Source organism: Montipora foliosa, chromosome 11, assembly GCF_036669935.1.
Source record: "Montipora foliosa isolate CH-2021 chromosome 11, ASM3666993v2, whole genome shotgun sequence".
In the NCBI taxonomy this organism is placed as follows: Eukaryota; Metazoa; Cnidaria; class Anthozoa; order Scleractinia; family Acroporidae; genus Montipora; species Montipora foliosa.
The window spans coordinates 4,274,604-4,287,103 of record NC_090879.1 but is presented as its reverse complement, the minus strand read 5'-3'; the positions used below and the strand labels follow the sequence as shown (position 1 = coordinate 4,287,103).

Sequence of the window (12,500 nt, the reverse complement as noted above, 5' to 3'; positions counted from 1 at the left end):
TCATGGCGGTAGCAGCAACCTTTAGGTCTCTTTTGAGATCCACACACAATGCCTCTGAGCAGCTGGCAAGTGGGTAACCTAGTACCTGTATTTTTTAGGTCAATCGGTTTTCATTCCGACCAACCCAAACGCACTGCTTGAGTGTCGTAAAACCAAAACCAAAGTAATTAATTTGGCCAATCAAAAAGGACGGAGACAATCCAGTAAACCAAACAAAACTAGAAGTAATTTTACGTAGCCGACACAAAGCGCGGGCAAAAATGTGCACTCGCGAGCCACGATTGTTTTTGGTTTTACTTCTGATTGGTTGAAAAAGTGGCGCGAGAACTTTGAACCAATCACCGAGTGAAGTAATCATAAACCAAAGCAATTCGCAAATTACTTTCGACACTCAATTAAAAACCGCTCCATCTCTGAAGTTTCTAGACCCCCAATGACAAGTTAATTGTCTGCCTTTAAACAGAGTAAAATCTATACAGTGTACCTTTTGAGCCCTCCAGTGGCTCATGAACAACTTTGCCGTTACCGGTAACCTTTAGGAAACTTATCTCATGCTGTTATGTTTTACCTGATCAGAAAAATTGCCTTGACACTGTACAATTGGTTCAGCCGAAGGTCCTGTAATTGTAAAGTACAGTAAGTTATCGGATAGGCAAGATACATGTACCCAAAGCCCCTTTCAGTACCATGCAGTCAATCTATTTTGTATTGCATGGTACATGTACAGTCGCTTAGCTAGTATCTCATTATACCAAAATCGAGAGGCTACCACACTAGGGTTATGGAATTAATTTTTGTTGTTGGTTACTTCCCTAAATCCGAGTGCTTAAACAATTTTATGAACCCAAATAGTTGCAATAGACTTATTGACAGCTGAGAATACAAATTACTGTTTTAGAGGTTATATTAATAAGAGGAATCTGTCTTTTTTCTTATGAAGAGATACCCACAGCTGTGGATGTTGATGTAGACAAAGTACTGCAAGCTCTAGATACAAAGGAATTGACTCTTCAAAGCAGTAAGACATAGACTTGTGGTAAATGCATTCTCTTGAACTTCAGTCTTAAGCACAGGATTCTTTCGGTAAACCAACAGTAGCCAAGACAGCAGCGCTTTTCCATTTCAATCTGCCTTGACGCTAGCACTGTTGCCAAGTGTCTTTATTGTTACAGTGTAAATTTGTTGGAAATGTGAGCATAAGCTAACTCTCCGAGGACACAATAGTCCAGTGGACTTCCCATTGGTGCGCGTTGCAGGAAAATGCCTTTTCGAAAAAAATGATGCAGAAGTGCTTCACTCTCAAGCCATAAATTCAAGTCAAACATTTACATACAATTTACATATACTGCCTTCCCACATACTTCTGAAATTATTATTTTTATTATGTAATTATTTTTGTTTGTTTTTATTATGTATAGCAACATTGTTGTCTTTGTTTCCTCTCATTCAATGGTTGGCTGACCTTGCCATGTTTGTGGTTAACGTTGTTTCCTTCACTTCACATCACAACAAGGAATCGGCACCAGGGGTTAGTCATACATGTCATTCTAATAAAGTTTCGATATAACGCGCACTCTGAATGGTTAAAACAGCGTGCTTTATGAGATAACAGATGCACGGCTGGCGCCACTCGTAGGATTTGGGAAATTTAGTTTTCCGAACATTTTAGCCGAACACATGATGAAATTAAACAATTCTCTATTATGCAGTGTGAAACAAGAAAGAAGCCTCGCCTGTGATCTGTTTTGGGGATCTTTGTTTACCAGCCAGACCAACCACACGCATTAAGCAGCTTGTTTTCCAATTGTTCAGGTTTTCATGAGCGAAAATTTCAGGCAGATTTTACTGAACAATTCGATTTTCGATCCCGATTTTAGACTAAAACAGTACTTGCACTTGTCTGTTAGCTTGCGTTGAACTTGCTTTTGATGGTTTTTCTTTGTTATAAAACAAATGAAGAAGCCTCGCCCGTGATCTGTTCGGTTGTAACACACTTAGGAAGCACTCAAGAAGTAGGGAAAACACTCGACTTAGTCGAGTGTTTTCCCCACACTTCTTTCCTGCTCTATCTGTTTCCTGCATGCTTTGCAACAAAACAGATCACAGGCCAAGCTTCTTTATTTGTTAAATAACATGCGTTTCAGGGGCGTGGTAAGAGTGGCCATTTCCTACATGGGAATATGAATTGAACCAATAGCTTATAAATGGTTATTTTTGCACCGGCAACTTTTTCTTTTGGGATTAAAAAATATTCCCATTCACACCTAGCGTATTCAAATCGAATTTACCTGTCCACACGTATCCGGATTCACTCTAGTACTCAGGACTCCTCAAGGAAACAGAGGTAACAGAGCATGCGCCATGAAGCCCTCGGCAGCCATCATCAGTTTCACGGCGAGGAACTGGGCTCGATCTTGTTACGTTCCGGATTCATAGCGGATTAAAATCTCTACTTTGGAGAACGTATTAAAAAAGTTCCGGATTCTCCAGCGAATTCACCGGATACGTGTGGACGGAAGGCGCATCCGGAAAGGAAAAGTTGCGGATTGAAAAATATTCGGGTACGTGTGGACAGGGCCTGAGTTTTCTTTGGAAGCCACATGCATGAAAGATAACCATGGCCAATATCCTACTGATTGTTGAGGCCAAAAGGCGGAAAAATACTAAAGGTATATAGGATGTCTTCTGCAAGCAAATATTTTAACAGTATGCTGGCCTTTTGAATTTCTCAGTGGAATAGTACATACTTACCGTTCGTAAAGAACCAAAATTACTTGACATTTAAGGACGTTCGCGCTAATTGTTTGTGCGCAACGTTACTGCGCAGGTAACGCGACTGTAATATGTCACGTATTACTTCGAGCATTAGTGAAGTTGAGGTTTTAAAACCTTTGCAAAAACCGTGGACGATAAGTCTTGCACAGCGTTGGATCAGAGAAGATCGTGATCAGTCAAAATTGATTTAAAATATTTATGAAAGTCAAGTAGACTACTGCACGCCTGATATCCGCGAGGTTTTATCAGTCGTGCACTAGTCTACTTGACTTCCATACAAATTTTTCAAGCATCAGTTAAAATAACATGGCGACAAAAACGCCGAGGAAAAAATTCCAGGCCGGCAAAAGAATGGCACATTTATTTCCATGAAACTTCAAAGAGAAGTGAGCGGGAGAATGGAAAAGCTCTGGAAAAGGTAGCTGATCGAGTAGACTAGTGGCTGAAAGTTTGGAAAACTCGAGGACGAACCGTTGCGTAAATTTAATGTGGCTGTTTCTTTTTAATGTTTTTATTACCCTACGAACTTACGTTCAAAGTGAATGCATGTTTTTAAAGTTCTTTTCCTTTACTTTCGTGAAAATTGAGCAGTATTTTCGTCCTCGTCGCTTGAATAGTGCGGACCTGCGTGGAAACAATCAGCGATTGAATTTCACAAAAAACACACACCAGAGGATGAGCATGACGGCAATGGAGAGGTATTACACAAAACACCATCCAAATGAAGATGACCCCTGCTTAAAACTTCGTTGCTATGCTCGAGAAAGGTTTTTTTTTCGGTAAAAACCTTTCATCTCTTCAACGATCGATCCTCTCTTGGGTTCCAGTCCTTGCCCGACAGGTCACGCAAAAGCGTGACAAACGAACTTTTCCAAGAGCTTTGCAAAATCACATCGATTTTACTCGTTCAGATCATCGGTGACCCCTATTTTTTAAATCATGAATCACTTACTTTACTTACTATCTACAAAATATGATGAAATGAAAAAATTCTCAACGTAAGAAGTTATCTTTTTTTAACATTTTCTTTCCTCTTGCCATCCAATTCCAGTAGTGGTTGCAACGGATAGAGCTTACGAAAACGCTCGTCGAGAATGAACTCTACTGTTTACCACATCCCTAGCGGCATACAATTATCTAAAAATCTCACTCCTAAAAACCTATGCACGGAAACTTTCACTCCAACAGTTTATTTTTCTGATTTTCGATGGATGAGCAGATGAGCCTACATCTCGCTATTATGACCGATTTCTCGAAATTAAGGCATTTTTCCACTGCCATTTTCTCCGAAACAAAGTCGGTGACCCCCATTTTTTTTTTCATTTTTGGAGTAAGTACTTTATGACCTAACTCTAGGCGAGAAATGAAGAAAATCTCACCGTAGGAAGATTTTGGCGCAAACGTCCTTAAAGGAGCATTTAAGAATAATACTGCTGAGGCTCTGTGAATCCCTCAGTCGACCAAAATACCTTGCTAATAGAGTAGAAGACCTTGTCAGTATCATCGTCTGGAATTTCAGCTTAAATTACATCCAGCCAATACAGTGTTACTGTAAAATAGTGCTCCCATTTCAATCACGTCCTACATGCACATGTAGCCGATGCCATAATTAATTTTTTTGGGGTTTGTTATTGTGCTTTGTCTTTGTAGGTTAGCCTGATGCGTGACACAAGCTTTCTAGGTACATTGCGTGAAATGCTTATTCTCATTCGACTCTGGGGTCAGACCACACCTGGAATACTCCCCTCTATTACTCCTTCGGCAGGTAAGCAATGACAGTAACCTACATAGTCAATGTACCTCCCAAACTAAAGTACTGAAATCAAGAAAACTGGAATCAAAAATTCCTCTCCAAATCATTTGAGAGTTTCCATTGCTTTCAGGGATGTACGGTAGTTCTTCAACTGAGTTGAAAGTTAAAACCAGGTTGTGCTTGTACTACTGTGACAGCATAATAAGCAGCCTCAAGAGATATTAATTTTCTTTGCTTATCACCAATGGCTGGGGTTTGGGGATTTCCTACATCAACTGTGAGCAAGACTCCTGGCTACAATCAGATAAACTCCCCTAGTTGCTTGCTTCCTAACTACTGCACTGTTCTCTGACTGCAACAAACTTGATTTACCTGGCATCTTGAAGTCCCGGTTGACGCCCGGGTCACACTATACGATTTTATAAAACAATTAGGATAGTACGCGCGCTCTCATTGGTCAATAGCTGTGTTTAGATGAGAGTATGGAACGCGGCTGTTACATCACACGAATTTTGATTGGTTGTGTTGTCAGACGCGCGTTTTGATTGGCTGGTAGGAAATATGAGCGTGTATCAAGAAAATCTGTTTCAATCTAGAAGCATTTTCCTTCATTTGTCGAATTTTCTTTGAAAAACATTTTATAAAAGCAATAGAGAACTTTTTTCCGTGTTTCCATAGCCTCATCTAAACACAAGGGAAGTTGGGAGAATTCTCGACAGTTATGCAAACCCTTGAATGCGTCTCGGGTTTGCATAACTGTCTCGAATTCTCCCAACTTCCCTCGTGTTTAGATGAGGCTATGGAAACACGGAAAACGTCCTCTATTGCTTAAACAGCACTGTACTAGTGTAGCTTTCATATGAGTAGTCACTCCAGGCACTTAATTTGTTCGTTGAAAGAATCGGAACCCTGTCAGAATCAACAATACATGTAACAGTACATGAGCCTCTTGTTTTTGACATACTGTACCATTTTGTATGGTTTCGTGGTCATTTAAGATTCCAGTTTGCGAGTTACACTGATGCAGTAAAAATTAAATGTATCGTAAGTTGTCTTTCAGTTTTGATAATCATGATAGTCGTTACGATTGTTATCCTCAGATAAAAATGAGTCATTGGCACTGTTATTTAAGATCTTTACCAAAATCTGGCTTCTAAGCAGACAAGCTAATACAGATGAACCTGATGTTGCTGTAGAAGACAGGTTGGCTGGTATGTTGCCTCAAACAAATTACCGTAGTTTTTCGGATACAAGGCGCACCCCTTTTTTTTTTGGTCTTTTGTTTTCCTTGTGTTACGTTATCCGTGAGTTTCACAGGTTTTTATACCGAGGATGAGCCAATCCAACACATACATTCATACATGTAATTGCTCAGGAAGAAGCAAAAGTAGCCTAGAGCTGTCTCACCATTGTTTCAGAAAGGAAAATAATAATGGAAACATGTAGTTAGCTTCATTTCGTTAAATTCCTTTTTTAAGATATAGAACGAACGAAATGATATATGAAGTAAATATATATTTGATTGTGGATGTGAAATCAAGTGAAGGTATATATATGATACTCGCAGTTATAAACGCAATTTTAGCAATTTCGTAGAGAAGTCTGAAAATTTTTAGGACTTCAACGGGGTTTGAACCCGTCACCTCGGGATGCTTGTGCGACGCTCTAACCAACTTAGCTATGAAGCCCCTGATGTTGGCAGCTGGTCATTTGTGGGTTCAAATGTTATGAACGCAATTTTAGCAATTACGCTCAATATCTTTACTTGATTTCATATCCGCAGTTGAATATATGATTCATTTCATATATCATTTCCTTCTTTGATCATTCATCACAGGAACATTTGAACCCACAAATGGCCAGCTCCTAACCTGAGTATCAGGCTTTTCAGGTTAACCAGCTCCCAACATCAGTGGCTTCATTGCTCAGTTGGTTAGAGCGTCGCACCGGCATCCCAAGGTCAAGAGTCTTTCAGGCTTCTCTACGGAATTGCTAAAATTGTGTTCGCAACTGCGAGGATCATAGCTTCACTTGATTGAAAAGGAAGTTAGAAACGTCACAAAAATTTTGTCCAGGATTGTAGGCAATGACTTACTTTGTCCAGAGCATAATTTCTATTCTCTCATGTACTACTGAGAGTTTCCCACTCCATGTAAAGCATGTGCCGTCATTTAAATGCTATCAAAATTGACAGCTTTCGTCTCACTCGTTGACGTGGATAGAATTGTCCTGGCTCAGGAGATAGAGTGTCAGACAACCAAGTGAGAGGTTTTGGATTCACGTCCTTGGCATTGCATTACATCCAGACTTTTTTAAGTGAGGAGAAAGTACTGGATTTTTTTAACGGCATCTTCATAAGGAGATAACCTCTATTTAAGCTTTGTGTCATCAAAACGCCTCCTTTACAAACCCTGTTCAACAATGGTGAACTGATGCATTGTTCACACAAGCATCTACATGTACTTGTAGGTCTGCCCTGTTGCAGCGATGTAGAACACATTCTAAACGTGCATGTTGTCTATATGGAAAATGTGCCATAATTGTGACATTTTATTGATGCTGCATCAATCATTATCACTGATTTTTTTGTCCTCATTTTGTGTTCGTCTTTCAGCTGAAGCAGCTCCTCTAACTCCAAATTTTTCATCTTTCCTTCAAAATATACAAGTGCCCAGTTTAAGCAGAGGTAGGTGTAACTTGCGGTAACAAGCTGAGTTCGAGAACACATGTAGCAATACCTCACTAGCAGTGGCATTGTGCGTGAGAAATCTGGCTAGTTCGTGAAAGTGACCTCTTCATTCAAAGAATGGGCCCTTTGCACAGGATAGTGATACCGGCATACTGGAAAGCAAATTGCGCACTGGGGCATCTCAAGCAAAGCAAGTTAATCTAAAATTTCTTTGTTTTAAATGTCCCAGTGGGCAATTTGCGTTCAAGTATGGCGGTTTTTGTACCATGTGATCATTATCCTGCAAAGGACCCTTTCACATTGTTAGCTTCTTCACACATCTCGTCATTAGCACACTGGGTTTGAAATTCGCTCTTTCTTTCATAACAATAAAAATTGTGAGTGTGAATGCCATGGTGTGACATTTCAGTGACATGTCAATAGTTCAGTGGCCTAGATTGCATGAGTCTTCGTAGCTCAGTGACAGAGCATCAAAACGAGAAGATAAAACGTTTGGCTCCTCTCAAATATGATTGAGTCATTATCAGTAAATACAGATCTCTTCTGACAGAAGTGATGCTAACGTTAGATTGATTTTTTTACCAAATTTAGGTGTGTCTGGCAAAGCTGTGAGTGGACAAATCAAACCAGGCCTTTATCAGTTTGGTATCCAACCAGTGTTGCAGACAACACATCAGGTCTTCCATCCATCATCCTCTGCCATCTTCCCCATGCCTGCTGATGGAATACATACTATGGATGTTGTGAGAAGGATCTTTCTGGACAAATCTCCCACCACCAAGTTAAAACAGTGCACTCGGTAGAGAGCTGTGATAATAGTTAAACTAAGTATTAGTTATACATGTATGTGTTGGATCACACGCATTCCGTGCTCAATGTTTAACTTCAACATGGCCCTGGTGGTTAAAAGAATTAGGTTTGTGTAGGGTTCATACAGACCAATATCAAGACGTAAAAATAGGTAGAAATGGTGACACCTTCCTTGTCCCTGTATGTATAGCCTGTGTGCAGCCGCCCACTCTCCGCAAAAAAAAATTGGGAAAGGAGCGTCTGTGATTTACCGTTAGTAATCGTGTTCCGGAATAATTTTGCATACATTATTAAGTGATCTACGCTGACCAAAATTTGCGTGGCTCATATTTCTTTGGTGCTAAATTCTCAAAATGGTGGTCACTGAGGTAGATTTCAAACGTCTTTTTAAGAGCGTCTCCAATAGTTTTAAGATACCTTGGCTTTATTGGGTAGAAGCACTCTTTAAAGGAAAGGATGTATTTGCAAGTCTTCCAACCGGGTACGGCTCTGATCTTCAGAGCTGCACAGATCGTTGACGTTGAGCTGTTATTTCCTCGATATGTCCACATCTCAAATCTTCCATGGCAACACGCTTTGTAGATTGTTCTTGAGAATGGTTAGGCTGGTCCGAGCAAGGCGTTGGGATTACATTGACTGGTAAGGGATAGCGGGAGACGTTTTCGAGTGGACAATCTTTTGAATAGTGCTATATATATTCACCTCGTGAAGATTCGTCAGGAGCGCTTTCGTTTCGCTTTAGCGCTGACAACAATTCCTACAAATGTACGTAGCATCGATTTCCACTTTACACTCCATAGCTAACAATTCCGCTCGTGCTTTAAAAGAAAAACCTCTTTGACCATCAAAAAGATTTTTATTCGTAATTTTTACCGTGCGCAAAGTACACACGAACTCATCGTAAAATTTCTCACGGTGGTTCTCACAGTGTTGATGTGGAGAAATAAAAATAAAAGCCAATCAAAACTTGTTGTTTCAATGATGTAACATGATCGATGGGTAATAACCAGTCACATCATTTTCCACACATTCCAGGCAAAATCACGTCGTATTGAACACGATTATCAACGGTAAATCAAAGACGCTCCTCTCCGATTTTTTTTTTTTTTTACAGAGAGTGGGCGGCTGTACACTAGCTATATATGCATAGATGTTTTGAGTTTTATGTGGCTGTTAGGGGAAGCTTGCAGTGCAAAAGAAGAAGTTCCATAGTTACAGAAAACCTCAAATTTACGGCAGACTGCCATTGAGAATGTAATGCAATCCCTGCCCAAGAGCGATTGCTGTTTCTTTGTTTTCCCACGCCAAAGAAGTCAGGGGAAATTTTTGTGATGCCACAAGATCATTGCAATGGTCTTCATTGGTAATTATTCCTGATGCAAAAAGTGACCTGCCTTTATGGTCAATTTTAAATTTGCGCCCCGTGTACGTTATTTCTAGAAATCCGGAAGTGTTGACAGAATTCATGCATTTATGAGTTCAGGGATAAAGAATGGCCTGAAGGGACTATTAGGACCAACTTACTGAAAACTATTTAAAAAGGCCTTTACAATTTGAAATATTATTATTCCGTAACTTACAATGATTCACACTTGCACTTCACATTCTGATGACGTATAATTTGTTTTGATTCAGGTGTAACTGTGTATCGTTGATAGACAATATAGCTGACCATATAGCTGGAAAAGCCTGGGAGCAAAGATGGGTCAAGTCGTGTGTGTGTGGAGGTAGCTGGAGAAGATTGCCATTCAAAGAACATCATCAACAGCAACAACAGGGCAGCGTTGCAGTTGTGGGTAGTGCGTAAGAGCCTTTCATTGAAACGGTGATCAACTTGTTGATGAAAAAACCGTGTGGCGGGAAGTTTTTTCATATTAATAAATTATTGCTGAACGTCTATCATATGAATCAGTTTCATTTTTGAGTGATACTATTCACCTTGCTGCCGTCTTGCAAAAAGCACATTGAAATTGATGGTCAGTCCGCATTAATAACGGTCATGTAAAATTCTCAGGAGATGGTCAAACAGTACAGTTGACACAAACCTTAAAAGACGAACATGGCCCAAACACACAGAGAGTAGACTGCAATCACACTTCATGATGAATAAATCATAATGCATGACGGGTAAGAGTTACAGAGAGGGGGATTCCCAGTCCTGGCTTTGTACCCCAAGCTGACGTTGTAATTTGAGCGTTTGGTTGTAGGTTCGCTACCTACAACCCACTGGAATCCCGCTGAAATGACCAAAGTACGCCGCAAAAACACTGATAAGGTATCAAGAAGACAAGATAAGGCATTTTTGTTCGATTCACGTTGTATATTCTCGACTCCTAAACACGTTCGTAAATTTGCATACAAACCCTTATAAAAGGTCATTTTACAGTTGTTTACCCAGTGACCTATCCTATGAATGGCTGCGAGGCTGCTGGTGACCTTGAATTGATACAGACCTCACTGCTTTTGTGATGTAAATTGTGTTGTAATGCTAATTAGTTCACATTAACATTAGAACATCATAAACGGCATCAAAAGACCAAACTGCATGTGCTGAACAACGTAATGTTCATCACACACTACCCTTTGTAGTGCATGTTCTTTTTTTCTTGCTCTTTTATCCAAGCAGCACTCAGTGCATAAACACAAAGACGCATTATAAAAGGCGTGGTTCCTTGGGCACATGTAAATGATTTATCAATCAACCGTGGACGTAACCGAGCTATGTGATAATTTGTGCAATACAAAAGACCCTTATGGCAATGTGTCCATAATATGTCAAAACATGTTACCTGTTGTTCCTTTCTTTCAATCCGCAGTTTCCTTTGCTCGCGCAAGAATTTATCTTTCAGGGTTTCCGTCTCTGTGTTCCTGTTTTTTGATCACTATCTTGGATATCCAGTCGTGCTTGAATGAATTCGAACAAACGCAGAGCGTGAAGCGACCCCTTTTAAAGAGCGTCTTCGTGTTTAAAAACTCGGATTGTCATAAGCCAGGGGTGTAGCGTGATATTTTGAAGGTGTACGCAAACGAGAACGTTGCGCACCAAGAAAATTTTGGAAATCTAGAGTCTCACAAATGCCATTTCCGAAGGATATTTCAATAAAGAAATGCGAAGGAAAATGCAGTAGTTAGTTATTTTACCCACCTGTAGAGTTTTCAGGAGGGTTTACAAGCAAAGGGCAAGATGTCGCATATTTTTAACATAACCATAACGATTTCTTAAAAAATAACCGTGAACTGAGGATTGGTGATAAGACTGACACTGTGGTGGGGGGGCCTCTGGGTCTTTTACTTATGACATAAACTCTTTAAAAAAGCCTACCAATTTTTTTCAAGTACGCACGTGCCTGTTTACGTAAAGGACGAACTTCTTATACATTATTCTAATAAGGTAGGCAAGTTGTAGGTGCTGAGGTAAAACTCAAAATGATAAAATTACTATTTTTATTTAAAATACTACTTGTTTAAAATGTTATTACACTGTATGTTGCTATTAAATAAATGTAACAGTACCCTGGAGGTGTTCGGTTTGTAATGCGTTTGCAGTCAAGATAAGTAGACTGGTTTGTACCGTATACAAAGTGTAAGGACGACAACTTAGCATGTTATTCTGTGTTTCTAAGGGATTTTTAACCACGTTTTATTTTTTTGATAGTCCTTAATTGAGTTGTAATGATTATTAGAAAAATTCAGACACACTTGTTTTCTATTAATAATTCAGAGTATTAAAGAGGAATAATTTTAATACTGGATTGTCCAAAAATAACAATAAAATTGTAAATGCAGTACTGATGGCTTTCGCACACTTTCAGTCTCGGTTACTTACAATAGAAGCTCTTCCAAGTAACCATGCTAAGCTGAGGTTTGCTTCATTCCTGTTATGTCCACAATTTCTCCAGCACAGGCATGGTGTAATCCAGCGCACCATGTGACGATTAATTACTGGGTTGCCAAACCCAGTCGGAATCCCGGTTTCATTTCGTGGGTTTTTTTGTTATTTTTTTCCGTGTCGGGAAAAGTCTTGCCTGTCACTCCCCTGCTAAGTGGTGTCTTTGTGCATAGAGTCTTCTGTGCGTATTTTGTTAGGTTTGAGGGGGCTGGGGTAATGCGTAGTTTGCTCTGCACAATTAACCTGTAATGGCGTCGAAAGTCATTGTAACGCGAATGGCTTTTTAGTACATCTTTAAAGAAAATATACCCACATGGAGCTCAGGAATGGAACGTCAAGACAGGCGGTGAAACATAAAGATCTGGAATCTTAAAAAAGCGACGAGCAATGGACTTCGACAGCGTGAATCTTTCGCCCGTCGAGCCGAAATCAAAATATGCTGTACCTCTAATATTTCGCCAAGGTGGTGTTACGTACAACACTGAAACCAAATGGAAATTTCTCTGGTAACTTTCGGGTTCAACAAAGACAGAGAAGGAATCGAACACCACAAGTAGATCTGTGATCTCTGTTGTGTGTCTCAC

General features: G+C 39.8%; 1 protein-coding gene across 1 annotated transcript in view; it reads left to right on the top strand.

The window, feature by feature from the left end:
* The window catches only part of LOC137975147 (mediator of RNA polymerase II transcription subunit 16-like), a 33,464-nt gene extending 23,540 nt beyond the window's left edge, over positions 1 to 9,924 (top strand). The window contains exons 16-23 of the mRNA XM_068822225.1: positions 1 to 69; positions 941 to 1,018; positions 1,419 to 1,528; positions 4,426 to 4,540; positions 5,629 to 5,739; positions 7,143 to 7,214; positions 7,809 to 8,016; positions 9,663 to 9,924. The exon at positions 1 to 69 is cut by the window's left edge and continues 165 nt beyond it. Coding sequence (XP_068678326.1) covers positions 1 to 69; positions 941 to 1,018; positions 1,419 to 1,528; positions 4,426 to 4,540; positions 5,629 to 5,739; positions 7,143 to 7,214; positions 7,809 to 8,016; positions 9,663 to 9,834 — 935 coding nt within the window. The 3' untranslated portion in view covers positions 9,835 to 9,924. The remainder of the gene's footprint in view (positions 70 to 940; positions 1,019 to 1,418; positions 1,529 to 4,425; positions 4,541 to 5,628; positions 5,740 to 7,142; positions 7,215 to 7,808; positions 8,017 to 9,662) is intronic.
* Positions 9,925 to 12,500: the final 2,576 nt, after the last annotated feature.